The sequence below is a fragment of the Python bivittatus genome, unplaced genomic scaffold, assembly GCF_059951505.1.
Source record: "Python bivittatus isolate LINGU-HERP-01145 unplaced genomic scaffold, Pbiv_v1 ctg000590_np1212, whole genome shotgun sequence".
In the NCBI taxonomy this organism is placed as follows: domain Eukaryota; kingdom Metazoa; phylum Chordata; class Lepidosauria; order Squamata; family Pythonidae; genus Python; species Python bivittatus.
The window spans coordinates 1,343,230-1,363,322 of record NW_028277086.1 but is presented as its reverse complement, the minus strand read 5'-3'; the positions used below and the strand labels follow the sequence as shown (position 1 = coordinate 1,363,322).

At 53.4% G+C, this 20,093-nt stretch overlaps 2 protein-coding genes across 2 annotated transcripts; one reads left to right on the top strand and one right to left on the bottom strand.

The window, feature by feature from the left end:
* Positions 1-2,796: 2,796 nt before the first annotated feature.
* TMEM276 (transmembrane protein 276) lies at positions 2,797-4,095 on the bottom strand. Its single transcript, XM_088148817.1, is given in 5 exon segments — positions 2,797-3,086; positions 3,089-3,408; positions 3,410-3,461; positions 3,560-3,672; positions 3,913-4,095. Coding segments are annotated over 4 exon segments (633 nt in total). The 5' UTR covers positions 3,660-3,672; positions 3,913-4,095; the 3' UTR covers positions 2,797-2,925.
* A 79-nt stretch (positions 4,096-4,174) lies between these two features.
* On the top strand, positions 4,175-19,605 carry LOC103053156 (putative flap endonuclease 1 homolog). The gene is made up of 11 exons (XM_088148816.1): positions 4,175-4,385; positions 4,537-4,627; positions 4,734-4,836; positions 5,008-5,053; positions 5,168-5,244; positions 7,480-7,613; positions 9,477-9,537; positions 10,201-10,332; positions 12,305-12,456; positions 13,892-14,045; positions 15,074-19,605. Exons 1-11 carry the CDS (start codon positions 4,304-4,306, stop codon positions 15,143-15,145), a joined length of 1,104 nt encoding a protein of 367 aa, XP_088004942.1. The 5' UTR covers positions 4,175-4,303; the 3' UTR covers positions 15,146-19,605.
* Positions 19,606-20,093: the final 488 nt, after the last annotated feature.

The window sequence follows — 20,093 nt, the reverse complement described above, 5'->3', positions numbered from 1 at the left end:
GGAGGGGGGAATCAACCCCTGAGGACTCCTCACTAGAGACCACGCAACAGGCCAACCTCTCCTCCCATACCACCACCATCGGGAACCCCCTGCTTAGGTAGAGAGTGGAACCGCTCTCGAACACTGCCTCCAATCCCTACCCCTCACAGCTGAACAGCTATCAAATGTTGCAGAGAAAACCGAACACACACCCCCCGTCTGAGCGCTGAGTAAATTCATCCACCAGAATGACCAATGTCATTTCAGCCCCATGCCTGGCCTTGAACCCCGGCTGAAAAGGGTCCGGACACTTCTTGGGTGGCATAACACCAGAAGAGGAAGAGGTAGTTCACAGACTGTCAAGATTGAAGAGATCGTTAGGTAAACAACCAGCTGCAAACTTCTGCATGGGGAAAGATCCACTTCCTTCCATGCTGGTTCACTGGAAGGCTGTTCAGCAGAGGATCAGAATCACCCTAAGACACACAGTCATTTATTGGTTCTACACTGAAAGCTTTCAGTCCTTGGAGTTCTTGTAACACCATCCCACCCATCTCAAGTTTCACTAAGGAGAGCTCTGTGAGAATTGCCTTTGGAAAAGAATTTTTGGTTCAGGCACCTGCTCAAAAGCCTGACCCCGCTGGCTCAACAACCTTCCCTGGAAAGCAGAATTCGGAGGCAAGGGAACAATTTGCACACTCTCCAATTAAATAGGCTGGTCAGTCTATATACATATGAACCCTGTATGAAAAAAAGTCTTGTCAAATCCTGTAGCTGAGCTGTGAAAATCCACAAAAGGACAGTTTAGGGTCAAGCCTCGGCTCGCTGTCTTCCCAACTGCCAATCAGCCTGCTGCCATGAAGTAGCATCATCTAAGATCTGTGCATCGCCAGCTTTAAGGTTGACCAGTTAGGACAGACAGAATTTCCCTGTAGGCAGAGTGTGCTGATGCTGCTGGGAAGGGTGCTGACCAGCAGAGGAAGACGCTTTATGGAGCCTGCATGGCTGGAACCCAGAGCTAAATCTTCCCCAGGGTTCCTTGCAGGACATCAGTTGTGGTCCATCAAGCAGATCACTTTTGATAAGCTCTTTGCAAACAAGCTGCAGAGCCTGAGTGCAGCTGGCCCAACATGGTGCTGACAGGCTTTGTCTTGATTCCACAAGCTCGGCTCAACTTGGAGCCCATTTTCCTTTTCTGGGAAGAGGGTTATGTTATCAAGACCAGGTTATGTCTTTGGGAACCAGAGACATTCTTAGATGGCCCCATTAGGATTGATATTCTGCTCTTTCCGTGGTGTTTGTATATTTTAATTTTTTTACATTTTCGATGTTTCCATTTTAATAATCATTTTATCTTATTATTGTTCCTACCCATTTATTTTAATTCATTGTTGTACGCCACCCAGAATCACTTTGTGTGAGATGGGGGGGGTGAGATGTATAAATGTGACATATCAACAAATAAATAAAAGAGGGTTTAAAGTCAGCCCAGGGATGCAGGGGGCTGAGGTCAGCCTTAAGAAGAGGCTGCCTATCTGAAGAGGGAGAACTGGCCATTTCTACATGGTACCTAAAATGCCTGTTGTTTGCAACGTGAGCCTGCTTCATACCACCCACCGGAATGCAACAGGGCTTTCTTCATTCCTCCCCAATTGACAGTGAAGATCCCAAGCATGCTTTGTAGACTGAAACAGAGTAAAGACTCCATCAAATTAATCTCAACTCTTGGGGACTCGGTGGATGAGTCCATGTCATTTTCTTGGCAAAATGGTTTCCCGCTGCTGCTGCCCCCTTAGATGCTTCTCTGACTCCCCAGTTTAGCCTAACAGCCCTGGGATCCCCCACAGGTCTTCCACCCAAGGACTAATTTTCAGGTCTGACCCTGCTTTACTCCCTGGTCTAGGCAACAAGGCCAGCCAAGTGCTAGAACTGTATTTAAGAAAATGCATGTTGAATTAATCCACATCCAACCTCCATCATTCTGCACCGTGCAATTGGGACGAAGAGGCCTGAATTCAGTGTGAATTTAGCCAGGTGCGTCTAGATCAGCGGTTCCCAATTTAACCCCATTTTGCTTCTGAAATCAGCCAAAGTTGGTCAGCTGTTGTCACCTTCTAAGGCTGGGGTTGAAATGACATCTGGCAGCTCAGTTATTTTGTAAGAGAGGTTTCTGGCCTTGAATTTTGGGCAGATGCCCTCCAGCCCACTTGGGATCTAGCCAGAAGGCTGTCTGCTCAACAGCAGGCTGAATCCCAGGCCAGAGGAGAGGAACCAGATGTTGCTGAAGGGCCAGCTCCAGCCAGCGACTTCCACAATCCAGCCCAGCTTCTTGCTTCTGACCATCAATGGAGGCAAAGAGAACAACCACAGAGGGCTCTACCCCAGACTTCACACCAACTGGATATTTATTACAGTATGTTTTTCGGCATACAGTTGATTCTGGACCGAAGGCGCAACGCATCCCAGTCTCAGTTCGGAGTTGAGAAAGGCTGCCCTTGCGTGCCAGGTGTATCGGATTCCTGGGGCAAGGGCCCTGGGGGCCGCACAGTGGCGGAGGGGAGAAGCAGAGCTGGGGAGAGAGATCTCGGGCTCAGAGCCAACCATCTCAGGACCACCTGGCTGCTCACGTGTGGCCACCTCCTTACTGAAGGGACCTCTGGACCGGATCTCTGTGCAGAAAATGCAGGCCTAGCATGTCACTCACCATGCCTGGCACACACGGACTTCTCCAAGACCCCAGCGCTCACACACAACGTTGCCACCCCCGAAGTGCCCCTGCCAGCAGTTTCCGCAACCCGGGCGCCCCCCGGAAGGGGAGAGCAGCGCCCTCCGGCCGACCACAGAACCTCCTGCAACGCCGGCGGCAGGGCGCGCGCGGCTCCGGAGTCGCCCCTGCGCTTGCTCCCGGCCCAGCGGGATCCCCGGCGCCCCGAGGCTGCCCTCCCGTCAAGGAGCGGCCGCGGCCGCAGCCGCAGCCGCCCACTCCGCGGAGCCGGCGCCCGGCTGCAGGTGCTGCGCGCGGAGAGCCCGGCCCAGGGCCAGGGCCAGGGCCAGGGCCAGGGCCAGGTCGGCGGCCGCCGTGAGGCAGCGGACGGCGTCTGCCTCCCCGGGGCGGGCAACGGCCACAGCCCGGTCCCCGCCAGCAGGCCGGCCGCCCCCAGCAGGAGGCTGCCCGCGACCCCGGAGCCGCTCCTGGGGAAGACCGAGAGGAGGAGGAGGGCGGCGGCGGCGGCGGCGGCGACCGTGGAGCCGACCGAGCGCGCCGCCGCGGCCCGGCCTTCCTCCGTGAGGCAGCCGCGGCCGCCGGCCAGCAGCAACGCGCCGCCCAGCAGGGCGTTGGCCGTGAAGCGGTCCCCGTTCGGCCAGTGGAAGCCGAAGGCCAGCAGCGGCAGCCCGACCGCCGCGCAGGGCCAGGCGCGGTCCGGGGGCGGCTTCCAGGAGGGGCCCGAGGGCCTGGAGCAGGACCCCGGCCGCGGCCCCCGGTTGACCTGCGGGCGGAGAGAGGCGGCGCGGGCGCTCAGCCGGGGGGCGGGCGGGCGGGCGGGCGGGCGGGGGGCGCCCCTCCCCCTCCCCGGCGGCCCCCCCACCTGAAAGGTCCGGAGGGCGGAGTGCAGGCAGGCGGCGGACAGCAGCAGGCCGGCGAGCGGCGCGGCCGCGTCCCGCTCCGGCCGGGCGGGCATGGGGACGGAGCCTCTGCGAGGGAGGGAGGGAGGGAGGGGGCGTCATCTGGGCCCGCTGGGGGGCGCAGACGCCGGCGGCCGAGCTGCCCCGGGCCCCCTCCCCTGGACGGGCCCAGCCGGGGTCCTCGCTGTGCGGCGCTGCGCCGGGCGGGGGCGGGCCGACGCCTCCAGGGCGCCGGGCGCAACCAAGGAGCCCCCCTCCCCCGGGCCGGCGGCGGCGGCATCCCCCGCGCCCGGTCGCGTCCCTCCCTACCCGGGCGACTCTCCCCGCCAGCGAAGAGTCCGCCGAGCGCCCCGCACAGAGCTCCCGCAGGCTAGAGCGGCACGGAGGAGAGGCCGCGAGAGTTCCGCCAGCGAGAGGGGCGACCGAGCGCAGGCCGGAGCATGCGCACTTCGCCAAACCGCCGGCTCCGGGCGTTGGCTTCCGAGCCCCGGCTCGCTGGGGATGATGCGGGGGTTGCCTCGTCACTTCCAGGAAGTGAGCCGGCGCCGCTCCCGAAGGCCCTCCTGCCGGCCTTTCCCTGCTGCGCGCCCGCGCGCCCCTCGGGCAGAGGCCGGCGGAGGCGCCGCGGCCGGGGCGGGGCATCCCGCTGAGGCGCTCTGCGCGTGGTCAGAGGCGCCCTCGCCCGACCCCCCGCGCGGCCATGGGCATCGCCAAGCTGTCCGAGCTGATCAAGGAGGAGGCGCCGGAGGCCGTGCGCCCCGCCTCGCTCGAGCAGTACCGCGGTGAGCGCCGGCCCGGAGCCCGGGCCTCCCCTGGTCGTGGGCGCTCGAGGGGCGGAGGGCTCGGGGGCCCGCCGGGGAAGGGGCGGGAAGGGGCGGGGCGGACGGGCCCCCGCCGCGCCCGCTCAGCCGGCCTCTCCCCCGCGCGGCGCAGGGCGGGTGGTCGCTCTGGACGCGTCCGTGGCCGTCCACCAGTTCCGCGCGGCCGCGCCGCCGATCGTCAACCGGCACGGGCAGAACATCAGGTGAGGGAGGGGGCGCGGGGGGCCGGGCCGGGCCGTGCTGGGGGCCTCCGACGGGGCCCGGCTCCGGCGCGCTCTTTCCCGCTGACGGCCCCCCGTCCCCCGCCAGTTCCTTGCAGGGGCTCTTTTTCCGGACGCTGCACCTCTTGGAGAACGGCCTCAAGCCCGTCTTCGTCTTCGATGGGAAGCCGCCGGAGCTGAAGCGGAGGGTGGTTCGTAGAGATGGGGGGCGAGGGGCGGGAGGAGACCAAGCCCGAAGACCCCGCGCTCCTTGCGGAATCCCCCCAGCCTGCGGCGGAGCCGAGCTGGCAGGCAGGCAGGCTGGCGGCGCTCTTGGGGAAGGGGAAGGGGAAGGGAGTCACTCGCGCCGCCTTTCCTTGCAGCTGGCCAAACGGGCCGCCGTCTCCGGAGCCAGGAGGGGAACTGCAGGTAAGAGGCTCCCGGGAGTCCCTCCGCGAAAGGCTCTGCTCTGGGGGGCGAGGGGGGCGCGGGGTCTCCAGGGCGTCAGCTCCCTCTGGGTCTGTCTTCCTGCTTTCTTTCCAGAGCCTGATGTTCCAGCGCGACCCCCGGGGCGGGACTCAGAGACTCTTTTGAGCTACTTGGGTGTTCCTTGCGTCCAGGTAACAGCCCGGCGAAGAGAGCACAGCCCTGCTTGGGGGGCGGGGCTCTGTTTTGGGCTTCCCCAGATTCCAGCGGGGAGGAGGAGGAGGAGGAGGACAGAGTTGGTTTCCGTGGGCGCTGTGGGCAGACCGGGCTAGCCTTTTGCCTCCGAGGAGACTGAATCTTGTCTGCAGCCCCAGGCTAGCCGGGCAGAGGTTTGCATTCCTTCGTTTCCTATGATTTGCCCATCTTGAGGAGTTGGGGTGGGAGAAGAGCAATGCAGGGCTCCAAAGCCTCCTCCCAGCTGGGGAAGGTTTCCTTGCCCTCTTCTGAGACTCCCACCTCTTTGAGGGCCGGACAAGAGAGACATGTATGGCGTTTCTGGAAGCGCCTTTACCTTTTCACCTGCAAAGCAGGACGTTGGTATCTGTGTGGTCTCCAATCATCTCCTCGCCATCATGGGTGATGAAGGTTGCAGTGGGGAAAGGGCCAGAATAGGAGGGGGAGACCCAGGTTCTGGTCCTCCTCACCCGTGGATGCTCCCTGGGGGACTTTGGGCCAGTCCTTCCTTCTCAGTCCAAGAGCAAAGGGGGTCCAGTGAGGAAGGAGCTGGACTGGGAGGGGGAGATCTGGGTTATTAGTCCTGGACTAAATGTGCGAAGGCCTGGGTTTAAATCCTCTCCCCAGCCCTGGAATCTCTTTTGGGGACTTTGGGCCAATCCCTGTCTCTTACCCTACAGGTTTGCTGTTGTGGGGAAAATAGGAGAAGCGCTACACAGATTGCCTTGAGCCCCTGTGTAAAAGACAGAGTTTAAATCCAATATGGGTTCATTTGAGCCCTGAGACAGGTACTAGGGTTGGTTGGATGGGGGCGAACAATTAGCCTTAGAATAATTCTGGCGTGACTGCCCTCTTTTAATCCTGGTAGTTATGGGTATCTGGTTGTCCAGATAAGTTCAGCAGCAGCAGCAGCAGCTTTCGTTTAGGGGTGTTCGTTTCTTGGGGAATTAAATATAATTGAAGGGAGAAATCGAGCAATGAAGGCATTAAGACTACGTAGGTGAATGTCCAAAACTCAAGGAGAGCCAACAGATAGGTAGGGTGATCCAGAATTTGCTGCTGAGTCAGATGATCTGGTTCACAGAATTGCCCTAAACTGAGGTTTGTTTAACCATGGCTGTTGAATGAGCAACAACAGACTGGGAGCCCACACAGAGAACCAGATCAACCATCATGGTTTATCGTAACGTGTGGACTAAGGCAGTAGCTTAGCAAGGGTGAAATAGGGTAGAGGGACAGTGAGTGCCAATATAGCAGTAAAAGGACTATAGTTAGTTTGTTGTGTTGCAGAAGCCCCCATCTGTGGCTGACCCAGAAAAGTTGAGTTGGTCCCAGAGTTTTGGTTGTGTTTCTCACATCTGCTTGTGGGGCCAGGAACTGTGCCTGCTGCAGGCCAAACAGGCTCCGCCCCAGGGTCACTGCCCCTCCCTCACAAACGATGCCACGGTGTCAGGCGGGGCTGAACGCTACAGACCTAAAGGGCTGGTATACAAAAAGGTTTTCCCCAGGGTGCTGGCTTTCCCAGAGACCGAGCCGCTGAGCTGACCCTTCCTCTTACTTGATGGGGGGGAGCTGAGAAGGGCCCTTCTGAGCAGATTAAATGCCCAGGTGTGAGAGCCCTCTGAGTTCCATGCTGGGATTTGATTTAGCTGGCTTAAAACCGGCATGAGGCCAATTCGCCACACTGAAGTTAGTCCCCAGGAGTCTCCAGAAGTAGCTTTCTGCACAGGCCCCTGTGGAGTTACTCCGGCTTTGTGAGTTTGGATCCTGTGAACAGAACAGCTAGGGTGTTCAGATTTTCATAGAGGATTCAGTGCCAGGGTCGCAGAGCCCGGAACAGATTCACTGCCACTTTTCAAATTTGCCAGTAAATTAACTGCATCATATGGGGGGGGGTTCCCCACACTAAATATATTCACTGAGTCTGGAAGATGTAAGGAGACTTTAGCAAAATTTTTGCAGGTGTGTTTAAGCCGAGAGAAAAGGCACAGCAAAACAAAGGGATTTGGATGTACGGTGCGTTTGCATGATGTGACTTTTTGTTCTGGAGCTCTTTCTGACCTCTGAAAGCGTCTCCAATTCGGATTTGGGCACTCAGACCAGAGATACTGTAGGCGTGCGCTCTCACTCTGACGTCCTAGTTTCAACCCCCCTCTGACAGGAGGCTTCCCTTCCTCTCTTGGCGCGTGACTTAGGCTCCTGCGGAGGCAGAAGCCACCTGCGCCGCCCTGGTGAAGTCTGGGCATGCCTGGTGTGCAGCCACGGAAGACATGGACGCCCTCCCCTTTGGAGCCGGGCGCCTCCTGCGGCATCTTGCCGTTAAGAACAGGTGAGTGTTGTGGGCGTGAGCTTGGCCCTGGAGCATAAGGCCACGTAGTCTCTGCACATGTGTAGAGTGTCTTTCTGATCTGACTCGGCAGAACCAAACTGAAATGAAATGAAAGCAAGGCCCGGAGAAGTGTTGCCAAATCTGACAGCTGCAGAATCACAGCCGGTACGCTAGATGCAACCATGCCAAGGCCCTCAAATCTAAGGTTGGCCCAGGACCAAAGAGCAGCCCCAAACAGACGTTTTGCCATTTTGGGGGAATGCAGCCCCTTTAAAAATAAGTTTATTCAAGATTATAATTGCAATAGTAAAGTCTAAAAGAAGCTAAAAGAAAGAAAAGTAGAAAGGAAGTAAAAAATGCAAAGGAAAAGAAAAAACATGGAGGGAGGGAGGGAGGGAGGAAGGAAGGAAGGAAGGAAGGAAGGAAGGAAGGAAGGAAGGAAGGAAGGAAGGAAGGAAGGAAGGAAGGAAAAGAATATAGTAAAGAAAAATATTTTAAAAGTTCCAATTTCCATCACTAGTTAAACAATTTTAGCAACTTTTCACCTCTTAATTTACAACCAATGATCTCTTCATCCCATGTCCCATATCTTATCTATAAACAAATCCATAAAGCATCATCATTTCAGTCCTAGTGTCAGCAAAAGTCCGTTAAGGGCTGCCAGAAATAACATTTCTATTTTAACTTTGATCAAATAAACCAACTTTATATTCCTTCCTTTTGCTTCTAACAATCTTAATCTTTAGTCCATTCAAGTAATGTAGAACTTGATTTCATTTCTTTTTTTACTTCTTCTCACAAGATTCATCCAAGCTTTAACAAACCTCTTTTGTAAATCCAATATAAAAGAATTATCCATGTCACTCTCTTGGTTTTATTTGTATTTCCCTTTTGATTTTTAAAGCATCAACCGATTTCTTTTGTATGTCCAATAAAACATATTTCCATGACATTCTTGTAGCCTGTCATTTGTAGATCTGCTTTGAGGGTCAACTCTGTCTTTGTCTTGCCAGATAAAACTTGTTCCTCTTCTGCCCTTTCTTCCAAACGTCTTTTGGCCACAGTCTGTCCATAGAAGCAAATATTGCTATTGACATTGTTGATATTAACTTCTAATTCCATTTTTCAAAAGTATCCTTCAGTATTTCCAATATTATAATATTTTGCATCATTCTGTAGCTGTTAATCAGGTTTGTATATTCTCCATTAATTAAAATCTTTAGTTCCCTCTAGTGCCCAATTTTTAATTTTTTTAATCTCTTTTATGTCATAAAAAATTCAAAACAGGTTGACTTTCTCATGGGAAGGATACCTTATAATTAATTCCAAAATCCATTTTCCAAAATTCCGAGACCCTGGGAGACTGCTGGTCAGTAGCTGAAGCACCAGGCGGAAGTTTTTTAGCACTGCAGTGAGACCAAGTGCCTGCCCAAGAGGCGGCTGGATGGGGTGGAAGCTGGACGGAGGAGAGCTGGGAAAAGAGAGCGAGTGGGCAGCAGTGATCCTGCAGCTGGCCTGCCTTTGGATCCCTGCGGGGGAGGGGGCAGACTCCTCCATCCAGAAGAAGCCGGGAGGAGCTGCTGCTTCTGGGACACAATCCTGCCCTAGCACGTTTTCTGCCCCCCCACCCTTCCTCCGAGGGCAGAGTAGTCCTTCAGAGCTGAGGGGATGTAGCGGGTGGCTGGAGTGGGCGTGGAGAGAATAATGGGGAGCCTGGCATTGCAGCTGAGCTGCCCAAGAGTCCCCTGGTGGGAAGTTGGGGCTTCCTGGGCCAGACACTCTGGGATGTGGGAAGAAGTTAGGCAGTCGGTTTCCACTCCTTTCTCTGAGATGAAGATCCCCCGTTGGTTCTTTCTTTCCCAGCCATCTGGAAGAGATCTCCTTGCCCGTTGTCCTGCAAAAGCTGGGGATGACTCAGGAGCAGGTGAGGGGCAGCGCCGGGAGGGGGAGTGGGCCTTGACTTGGCCTCCACCCATGTCTGGATTTGGAAGCTGAGCAGAACTGGGGCTCCTTGGCCTTTGCCCGAGAGGCCCCCAGGTGACCAGGGCTGCAGTTTAGGCTGGGGGACGAGGGGGCACGTCCACGCAGGCTCCCCAGCAGCCCTTCAGAAGGGCTTTGCTGGAAGAGGGCAGCAGCAGAGCCCTTCTGAAGGGCTGCTGGGGAGCCCGTGTGGGTGTGCCCCCCTTCCTGGCTCCCCTTGTCCCCCAGTTGCACCTGCGAGAGGCAAGGCGGTCTGCTTTCTGACGGGTTGAGGGCGTGGAGCCCAGGCAGAGCTGGTGGGCGGTGAGGGGAGTTGTAGTCTGGCTCTCCTGGAAATGCCGGATGGGGGTAGGTGGAAGAGACGTTTCTCTTACTGCCCGGCTGGCTTATTCCTTCCTGTCCTGCTGCACCTGGGACGCTTCCCCCCACCGCGAGCATGGCATCCTCCTTCCGTGCCTTCCCTTCTAGTTTTCCAGAAAAGGCAGGGGTGGGGGAGGAGGAGACGGGGGCCCATTGTGCCTCGCTGGGGAGAACTGGCATTAGTTTGCATTCGGTTTTGTGAAGCGGTGCCCACTTTCTGTCCTCGGTCTCTCTCCGCTGGGTTTAGTTTGTGGATCTCTGCATCCTGCTGGGCTGCGATTACTGCGACAAAATCCGAGGGCTGGGTCCAAAGAAGGCGCTGAAGCTGCTGCGGCGCCACGGAAGCATCGAGCAGGTCTTGCGGAATACCAGCCGTGAGGTACCCGCCAGCACATCTCGCTCCCCCGCTGTCCCACCCTCGGCCCTCTGCGCATGGGCTCCTGATTCATGGGCGGCCTCTGTCCTGGCCCGCGGGCAATTCCTGTCGCCCTGGGGTAGAGCCGGCTGCCCCTGATGGAGGCGGCGGAAGCTTCGGCTGCTGAAGGTCTCCGCCGAGGCCCTGGTGAGGGCCTAGAAGCCGGGCGGCCCGTCGAGGAGGCCGGGCGGGCGTTGCCTTGCGCATTCTGCCTGCTCTCAAATTTGTGCGTATTTCAGTCTAAAGGGCATTGGATGCACTACGTACTTCAGATAAATGGAAGGGCTTTTTAGGAGGTCTGTGTCAACAGCCTGGTGTAGTGGTTAGAGGCATTGGGCTGGAGTCTAGGAGACCCTGAGTTCCAGTCCTGCCCTAGGCATGAAGCCAGCTGGGTGACTTCAGGCCAGTCTCTCTCTCTCAGCCCTGGGAAGAAAGCGGTGGACAGACATTCCTGAAAACGGGGCCAAGAAAAATCCAGGGGCTTGTTCGTGTAGTTGCCAGGAGTCACGGCTACCTTGAGGGCGCGTGACCTATAACCATATATGTGTAGACAAGACAGACTTGCTAGCCTGGCCTGAGCTGTTGGGTCTGATATCACATAACAAAGGGTGAAAGGGAGCGAGCTCCAGGGTTTGGCGAGGCTGGCGGACCTTGGGGCTGTCCTGCAGCCGAGGACAAGCGCACCCGCTGGCCACCTCTGTCTCCTGAGCCCACTGCCACGGATGCTCTTGAAAGGAAGGAGCAAAGATCTACGGTCCTTGCGACAATGGCTGGGTCCCACTTTACAAGAAAGAGGAGCCCTGAACGATGGCTCTCCAAGATTTTGGGGAAACTTGGATACCGAAGAGCGGGTAGAGGGGCTATGCAGATCCTTGTAGATGCATATAAAGAGTTTCCGGCAACAACCACCACCAGCAAAATTCACAAAGCCAGGCTTGCTGAGAGGAGGAAATCTAGATAAGAGATAATTGGGCAGGGCCCCTCAGTCAGTCAGCAATGCAAATGTTGCCGTTTGTCACCTCTGCTGCTCTACCTTGTCAGCCGCCCTCGGGCTGAATTCAGATGGCGCTTCCATTCTTTGGGTGACCGAGAGAGGATTGCAGAGGGCTTTGATGGGATTAGGGAAAAGGGGAGATCTAGATCAAGGGGAAAGGGAAGGGAAGGGAAGGGAAGGGAAGGGAGGGGGTCGCGCCCACCTCCCGCAAATGCCTCTCGCACCCAGACGGGCCTTGCAGCTGCTGGCCGGAGTTTGCCACCAACCCTGGTGCTGCCACCCTGCAGGCCGCCACGAACCCACCCAGCCCAAGGGAGAGGGTCCCGTCCAGGCGGCGCTCGGCCTCTTCGGAGCTAGGCCGGAGGAGGCAGGGAATGCTTTCCGGACCCCTGGAGATCCCGACCCAGGAGCCCCAGGAACGGGCACCTCGGCAGCAGGTGTTCTCCTACGGACAGGCGCTGCCCACCCGCCCCCCTCGCAGAGCTCCGCCCCATAGGTTGCTTTAGGACTTACTCCCTGGTGGCTTTTGGGGTGCTTGTTTCTTTTACACCTTTCATCACACTTCGATTAGCTCCGTCGGGAGTTACGACGCATTAAGGTGGGCGGCCACGTAAGTCTCTCAAATAAACAAACGAGCGAGCTCGTGCGACATTCTCCTGCAGAGTCTGCATCCTTCCTATAGGCCCCACAAAGTAGCTTGTGACCCAAAATATAGAAAATAGGAAGGAAAAAACGTTCAGGGACAACAAATCCAAAAATAAAAGGAGTCCCTCGCCAAAGGTAACTCGGGCTTTGAGAGAATGGGCTGGGCCTGACCTGGCTCGCGTGAGGAAGGCCCCGCGGGGAGCCCGTCCCGCCGGGCGAGGCCGGATGGCCACCCTCCAGGCAGCCGCCAGCAGCAGCAGCCCGGGCCACTGACCCCCAGCACTCCTCTCCCTGCAGAAGCACCCCGTGCCAGGCAGCTGGTGCCTGGAGGAGACACGGCGGCTCTTTCTGCAGCCGGAGGTGACGGACCCAGGCCGGGTGGTGCTGGAGTGGAAGGAGCCTGACGAGGAGGGCTTGGTGCGCTTCCTCGCGCACGAGAAGTGCATGAAGTGAGTGAGCGAGCGAGGAGGGGGCCTGGCTTAAGGGCGTTGGTGCCTGCTTCTTGGCTCAGGGGAAGAGTCCTCTGGCTTGGAAAAGAAAGGCCGGGGCGGGCGGGTCGTGGTAAAGCCCCTCTGGATGCCGGGCTCCCTCGCCTGCCACCCCAGCGGGATGGGAGCTGTAGTCGCGCGTCAATGGAGGGCACAGTTTTGGGGAAGAGGAGGCATCCCCAGCTCCAAGCCCGAAGGCTCAGAGGCACACTGGGAGATGGAGAGGAGAGGAGAGGAGGCGGCAGGGATCTGCTTCGCACGCTGCGGGCGAGAAGAGGAACGCTGGGGGCAGAATTTGGGCACAATGCATCTCCTCCTGCCAGCCGCTCTGAGTAAGCAAGCTGGCCCCTGGCACCTCCCTTCTCTGGAAAGGCCAGGGACCCTGCTCTGCTTGCAGCCCGGCCCCGGGGGCCACAGAGGCCTCTTTTCCCCCATTCCAGGGCAGGCAGTGGAAAGGTGGGCTGAAAGGGGTGGGGGGCGGATCCTGATGGAATGCAGAGAGGAGCCCCGTTCAAGAAGGGAGCCAAAGGCGCGGGGGGGGCCTTCCCCAGAAGAGCCACGGGGGGGCCTGGCATTAGATTCTGGCCCTGAGCAGGGACCCTCCCGGCGGTGGGATTCTCGGTCGGTTGCTGCCAGTCACGGTAGAGGTGGCATTAAGAAAGGTGAAGCAGATTCACAGAGGAGGGCAGGCTGCACGGACAGCTCATGGCGATGGCTTTGTGCATCCTCCGTGTTCAGAGATGCAGCTCCTGTGGATGAATGACTTGCAGCAGGATAAGGAAGAGCAGGGCCTGCCTCCTCCTCCTTCAGGCCCTGCTGATGAACCGCTGTGAGAACATTGCAGTCAGGCTGGGGAAAGTCCTTGCAGCTCTAGGGCCGCCCGCTCCCGCCTGGGGCTGCGTGAATGAGGCCGGAGCTCGCTTGCATCCATACAGACACATCAGGGTCCAGCTGGTCTGGCTTCTGGAGCTGCCCTTGGTGAGCTTCCTCCATTGGCTGCATCACACAGTGGCGTGCTGAGCATTGCGAGGCGCAAGTTTTGAAATCCGTCTCTCTCAGACCCACAGAAGCTTGTTTGGTGTTCCTCAGCCAAACACCAAGGAGGAGGAAAGGGCTCAGGGAGAACATGGCCTGTGGGGGCAGATCGTGCAGGCCATATTTATAGGGACCCCCTTCACCCACCTAGACGTGACTGAAATGACCCGAGCGCGGCTCTTCTTCCTGGTTTGGAGATGACTCCACACCCAGGTCCTCCATGCCTTTCCATCCAACCCAGGCGTATTCAGGGCTTCCTCGGGGTCACTTGCTGCAGGTGGGTCTTCCAGGTGGGGGAAGGCCACCTGTCCCGCCTCTCCCTCCTCCTCTGGCAATCTTCACCTCGGCCCCTCTTCCGCAGAGAGAGCCGAATTCGGGGTCGAATGAAGAAGTGGCGGGACACCTGCCTGAAGCTCAGCGAGCCCCAATGTTCAGCCTCCAGGAAAAAGGGCAGACCGAGGAAGGCACAACAGACAGTGACGGGTTTCTTCCCAGTGCAGAAACGTCCAAACAAGGTGAGAAAGAGGAACGGTGTCCTCCCCTGCCCCTGCCCCTCCCCATCCCAGGGAGACAGAGGCAGGGCTGTGAGAGAGGGGAGGGCCTGTGGCTGGCTGCGCCTCCCCAGCAAAGGGGCCGTGCGCCATGCTCAGCAGCTCAGAGCGGGGTCGTAGCAGAGACAGCGGGAAGGAGCACGCTCTGGGCTAGGCCTCTGTCGGGCAGTGGGATCTCACACCTTCCCTCCGGGAAAAGACCGGATTGTCTGCAGTTCTTTATCTGGTGGGAAAGCCGGTTGAGGGAGACGTGGCCCCAGGGGACAACTTTGAAAGTGTATTGGACAAATTCATGAAAGGCACTTGAAGGGCGAGCTTTGGGTTGCAAGCTGCGTGCCTCCAAATAGCCACAGGGGAGGTGACATCTCCCTCTTCTTCTTCTTGCAAGCATCCAGAGGCATCTGGTTGGCCGCTGGGAGAAACAAAATGCCTTGGCCTGATCCAGCTGGAGTATTTTTACATTCACATTCTTACTGTCACAAAGCAATGATCTGGCCCTAGCTTGAGATTAAAAAACAAACAAAAACTTGTTTTTAAGCTAGGTAACTCATGGGACATTTGTCAGGTCTGCAGGAAAATGTTGCTGCAGGGATCTTCTGCTCAGGGTTCCAGCACATCATCCCTTTCTCCATTTACTTCCCACTTGGGTAATTTTTAAGTCCCCCCCTCCCGCCCCCCAAGGGAAGAGAAGGCTTGAAAGGTACCAGCTGCCTTCGCAGGATACGTTGGTCATATCATAGGCAAGGGACTAGGTCCACACAATCTGCTAAGCCATTAAATGTAAACCCGGTTGACACTAGTGAAGCGCAGCGTGCTCTGAATTCAGCCACTGGGTCTGAATTGCCTAGTTGTGCTCGGAGGTAGAGAGGAAGAGTTGAGGCACTGCTTTCCTTTTCCTGTTAGATCAGTGTTTCTCAACCTTGGCAACTTTAAGATAGGTAGGCTTCAACTCCCATTCAACTCCATTAACCCCACCCCCCTCCTTTATACAGGCATCCACCCCCCAGCCTGCCAGGAAGAAGCAAAAATGCCAAGAGCTGCCTGAAATGGCCCCAGGGATTTGAATGAGCGATTCCCTTTGCTCCACCTTGCACCAGACCCCTTGCAGTCAAGACCATCCTTGTTCCAGGAAAGCCCTCTGCAGACCGGTGTCCTTCAACACGCACGGGCATTGATACCAGCAAGGGGGACGCTGGCCCTGCACATATGGCATGGTCTCTCTGAATGAGCGGTTCAGAATCAGTGTCTTACAGCTGAGCAAAATCAGCAAAGAGGTTGATGCCACCTTAAAAACTCACCCATGTTTTGTAACATATGTTTTCATCGCCTACAGCTACCTGGATCAAGCACGTGGAAAATTATCTTAAAAGACCATTGCCATGCTTTGCCCCCTTTGTTATGGGGAGACCATAAAAGGAGAGGTCAGGAGGATATCTTTTCTCTCTTCTCTTCCTCCCCACCCATTGAAATGACAGTCTGGTTTCTACATAATATGTCTATCTTAAAATCATGCTCTATGCATTTGATGATCTCTAGCCCCATAAAGGTGATGCGTAAGAAATGTGTGCCTTTTGAGAGGCTGTAAGACTCTGTTGCTTTTACTGCAACAGACAAACCTGCCATTTTAATCCCCTGGGGAAAGGAAGATTGGACCTTATTCTTTCGTGGTGTCCTTCCTTCTAGAGACTTTTATGATTTCTTTTTCCTACCAACATTAATCTCAAAGGCATCGGGGTAGAGGGTTAGAAAAGACAAGACGATGGACACTTCTGGTTAGTGTAGGAAGTGTTTCCCCTTCATTTTGTTCTGTCCCTTCCAAGGTGTCTTGGCAACAGCTGGTGACAAACCAAACCAACAATTGGATTTTATATTTTAAAAATGGGGACAATCTGTCATTACATGTGTCTTTGTCCCAACAGTACTTGATGTGTAATGAAACCAGCAAAGCCCAACTTACTGGGTGCTCCTAAAGTTCCTACCAAATTGTAATTTTTAATATGGCAGAAAAAGAAAACTACTAAATATATGACTGGAGGTGATTTATATTAGCTTTGTCAGTTTTAATTACACTAAAATGTAAATTAAATCACATTTAGTTTTGTCCTGGCCATATCCACTACCTTTGGAGTACAATCATGGTATCCCACTCAAATGCTGACTGGGCCTTAGTTGGAAAGGAACTGCCTGGCCGAAGGACTGGCCTTGCTTTCTGAGAAGGCCCAAAGGTTCTTTCCAGGCTGTGCTCAGCTGTCTCGGGGATTTCTTGTTCTTCTGGTAACGTCACGCTTGAGAGTCAGCCAAGTCTGTAATGACAGGCTCATAAGGACTCCCGTGAGGGGGGGAGGACTAAAATATGTCCATACAACTCTACTATGGCAGTCTGCAAATTGTTTCTTTAACAGATTTTTCATCACTATGGACAGTGACCTTTTGTAGCTACAGTCCTCCAGGTGGAATTCTGGGAGTTAGTCCAACACATCTGGAGGGCACTAGGATGGGGAAGGTAACTCCAAGAGGGATGTTACCTTCCAGATTCTGAGCTGCCTATTTTTTCCTTCTTGTTTTTTTTCAACCATTGGATAGGGATTTGGGTTATTTTATGCTCAGAAAGATGGACTTGAACCTCCCTGGTGACCTTCTCAAAGAATATTCCTTCAGACTGGAAAAGATCAGTGTCTATACCTATAATGAGAAAGGGAGGTGCAGGGACTTCTGGGGAAGAATGGTGGACTGAAGACAGCTCTGCAAAAAGCAGAGCCGACATGTGCAGCAAAAGACAGGGAGCCAATGACTAGATTGGCTCCTTCGACCCTCTCTGGATAAAGAGAGGATGCAAGATTGTCCAAGCTATGCTCCATGCGGTTGCTTCTCACGAGGAGAATGCAAAGCAGCAATCTTCAGAGGGTAGAAGAATCAGGAGCCAAGGGAATTTGCCATACTTGCTCCAGCTGCAAACAGAGCCTTTTCAAAAGACCCTAAGTTTGCACTCCCCTTGCCAACTGTTTTTGGAAATTGCCTATTAACTGCTTTAAAGAAGTTAGACACCTCCAAAATGGCAAGGCTGGAAATACACTGGGTGAATGCCTTCAATCTTTAATACAAGAAAATGAAGATGTATTTTTATAATCTTTAAGAATTTAAAATAAACAGCAAAAGCAAGACAAGGTTTTGGCTTCTGAAAGTTTTAAACAGATCAAGGGCTCAGAAAATGTTGGAATATGGGATTTTAAATATTAAGACTTTAATTTTAAAGAAACATTTTTGTGGGAAAGAAGAATTGTTTTTGATATTGGTGACATAACAAGACAAGCAACTTATAATGGCGTTTAGAGGCATTTTTGAGGAATTGCATTCAGATTTTGAATCAATAAGGTCAGCTATGTTGTGTCTTCTTGGAAACATGCTGTCCCCAGAAGGAGATGTTACAGAAAAAGATATGCAGCAAACTATGCCTGAGAACAACTTGAATAAGAGTTTGAATAAGAATTTGTCATCAGACAAAAAAGAAAAACTGGGTGAGGCTTTAAACTTTAAAAAGGAAATAAAAATGACAATCCCAAAGAGCAATTGAAATAATTTCTTTTTGCTGGACTCACAAAAAAGGCTGTTTAAAGTTTTGAAGAAACTGGAAACAAGATCAACAACAATCTGAATGGATTAAAGAGCAAGGTTGTTTAATGTAAAAAGAAAGACAAAGTCCGTTTATTTGACCAAGGTTAAAATGGGACATGTTGCTATTTTGGGTGGTTCTTTTTGGATTTGCTGAGATCTGAACTGGAAAAATGTTATGTATTGGCTTACAGTTAACACGGTGTTTAAATCTTTTTGCCTATAGTTATTTTATGTATTCTAATCTGATACTGTTTAAACTGGCTTTGTACTTAAATGTCTTTCTACTTAAAGTAAGGAATTTTTGTGGGCTTGTCTTCTTTAAAGGAGAAATTACTCCTCTTTGTCATGTTAAATTTTAGTATGTTGTTTATATTAGGATACTGGGATTTCTTTATGTCTCTTAAATGTGGATTTGCTTATAATTAAGAGTTGAGAGATGGAATGTTTATTTAAATGGGACATTATTTGGGGCGGTTCTCTTTGGATTTGCTGACATCTGGAATGGAAAAATATTGTGTAGTGGGTCTGATTACAGTTAAAATTATGTTTAAGCCTTTTCCCCTACAGTTATTTTATGTACTCTAATCTGATAGCATTTTAATTGGCTTTGTATTTAATTGGTTTCTACTTAAAGTAAGGGATATTTATGAGCTTGTTTTCTTTAAAGGAGAAAATGTCCCTTTTTTCATGTTAAACTTTTGTTCACACTTGGATATTGAGACCACTTTATGCCTTTTAAATGTGGATTTGGCTACAGTTAAGAACTGAGATGTTGAGTTTTATATATGTTAATTAATGTTATTATTTTAGGGCACTGTTTGGACTTTTTGCTGATACCTGGACTGGAGAAGATGTTAGTTATTGGACTTGCCTATAGTTAAAGGTTGAGCTGTGGGATGAAGAGTTTTATATTTGTTAATTAAGAGGAGGTGAAGAGATAGTGAAATTGTTTATACTTGTTGGGATGAGGGTGGGAAGTTGCTTTTTGGGGGGGTTCTTTTTTTTTGTTGTCTTTTTCCTTTTTTGCACCCCTTTTTTCTTTCTTTTTTAGTCCATATCATTTTTTATTATTGTAATCAAAACTTTTAATAACGTGGTTTAAAAAGAGAGAGAAAAGGAGACTCAGGACTGTGGAAAAGCGAACTCCCCGCCTGCGCTGGGCAGGCATTTTTCCTTCCTGGGCTCCAAGTTCTGGTGCTACGGGGGGGGGGGGTTAGAACAGCCCCACCCTCTCCTTCACGGGAGGGCTCCTTTCACAGAAAGGGAGCTGAAGGCAAGCATGTGCGGGTGTGCCTAGCCAGGAAAGCGGCAGAGATGCGGGAAAGAGAAACTACAACCCAAGGACAAGCCCCTCCACAGCCGTCTTCAGACAGCAAGAAAAACTTCAGTTCTTGGAGCTGCAAGACTGCCGAGAGGCAGAGCTGAGAGACGGGGAGGAAACGTGCCCGTGCCCGACTGGAGTCCAAGCCATGGCGTGCAGCAGCCCAGGGGCAGAGCTCCACCCCCCAGCTCCAGGAAGAGAGGAGTGGGAGTGCTGGGGGTGGGGGGAGAGAAAAGCCCATTCACAAGTCTACAGAGGCGTGAAAAGGGTCTTCGCGTGCCAAAGGACTGGGATTGGCTACAAGAGCTGAACCCCCGGGGGAAAAGCAAAGACCCAAAGGGCTAAGAAATAGTTCAGACAGGAAAACATAGTGCTAACCGAGGCGTAGGAACATAGAAACAGAACACAAAGGCAGAAATGTATAGATTAAGAACAGAAATAGCTGTAAATTTATAGGAAGATGGTAGAATAAGATAGGAGTCTAATTTTGTACAATAAAACGGTTTTGGGGGGGAAAAACAGTCTTTGTTTCTGTGTGTTGTACCATATTAAGAAAATTCCTCACAAGGATAATGCACCAATTACTGATCACTGGATTAATTCATCAAGCTAAGCTTTGCTTAATATGGATTATGCAGTTGGGCAAAAGTCTTGTCCATTGGCCTGCTTCAGGAACTCAGAGTTAACGCTGAAGAAGTGAAAGGGATGATGGTGGTGTTTTCTTGGGCTCAAGAGTAGATGAAGACGGTCTGCTGGAGAAGTAAAGAGATGGATACCAGGGAGAGAGAGAATGCCAGACCAAGTCATGAAGGACATTTCCATGCCAACAAAGATCAGAAAAGGTCTTTCCAGTTGGAGATGCCACTGGGTGAAAGCTGGAAACTGAATGAGAAAGGGAAGATTATGGATTGGGAGATAATTCCTAAGCGTGCCACAAACAGACCCTGTCAATCACTCCTGGGCCACCCAAAGCAGTGTTTCTCAACCTTGGTGGCTTTAAGATATGTGGACTTCAAGTCCCAGAATTCATGCTGGCTGGGGAATTCTGGGACTTGAAGTCCACACATCTTAAAGCCACC

Bases quoted from the DNA above. Each gene is read 5' to 3' on its own strand.
- LOC103053156 (XM_088148816.1), top strand. From the start codon at position 4,304: ATGGGCATCGCCAAGCTGTCCGAGCTGATCAAGGAGGAGGCGCCGGAG. The intron at 5,245-7,479 runs GTAACAGCCCGG...CGCGTGACTTAG, and splicing joins TGGGTGTTCCTTGCGTCCAG to GCTCCTGCGGAGGCAGAAGC. The intron at 10,333-12,304 runs GTACCCGCCAGC...CTCTCCCTGCAG, and splicing joins TGCGGAATACCAGCCGTGAG to AAGCACCCCGTGCCAGGCAG.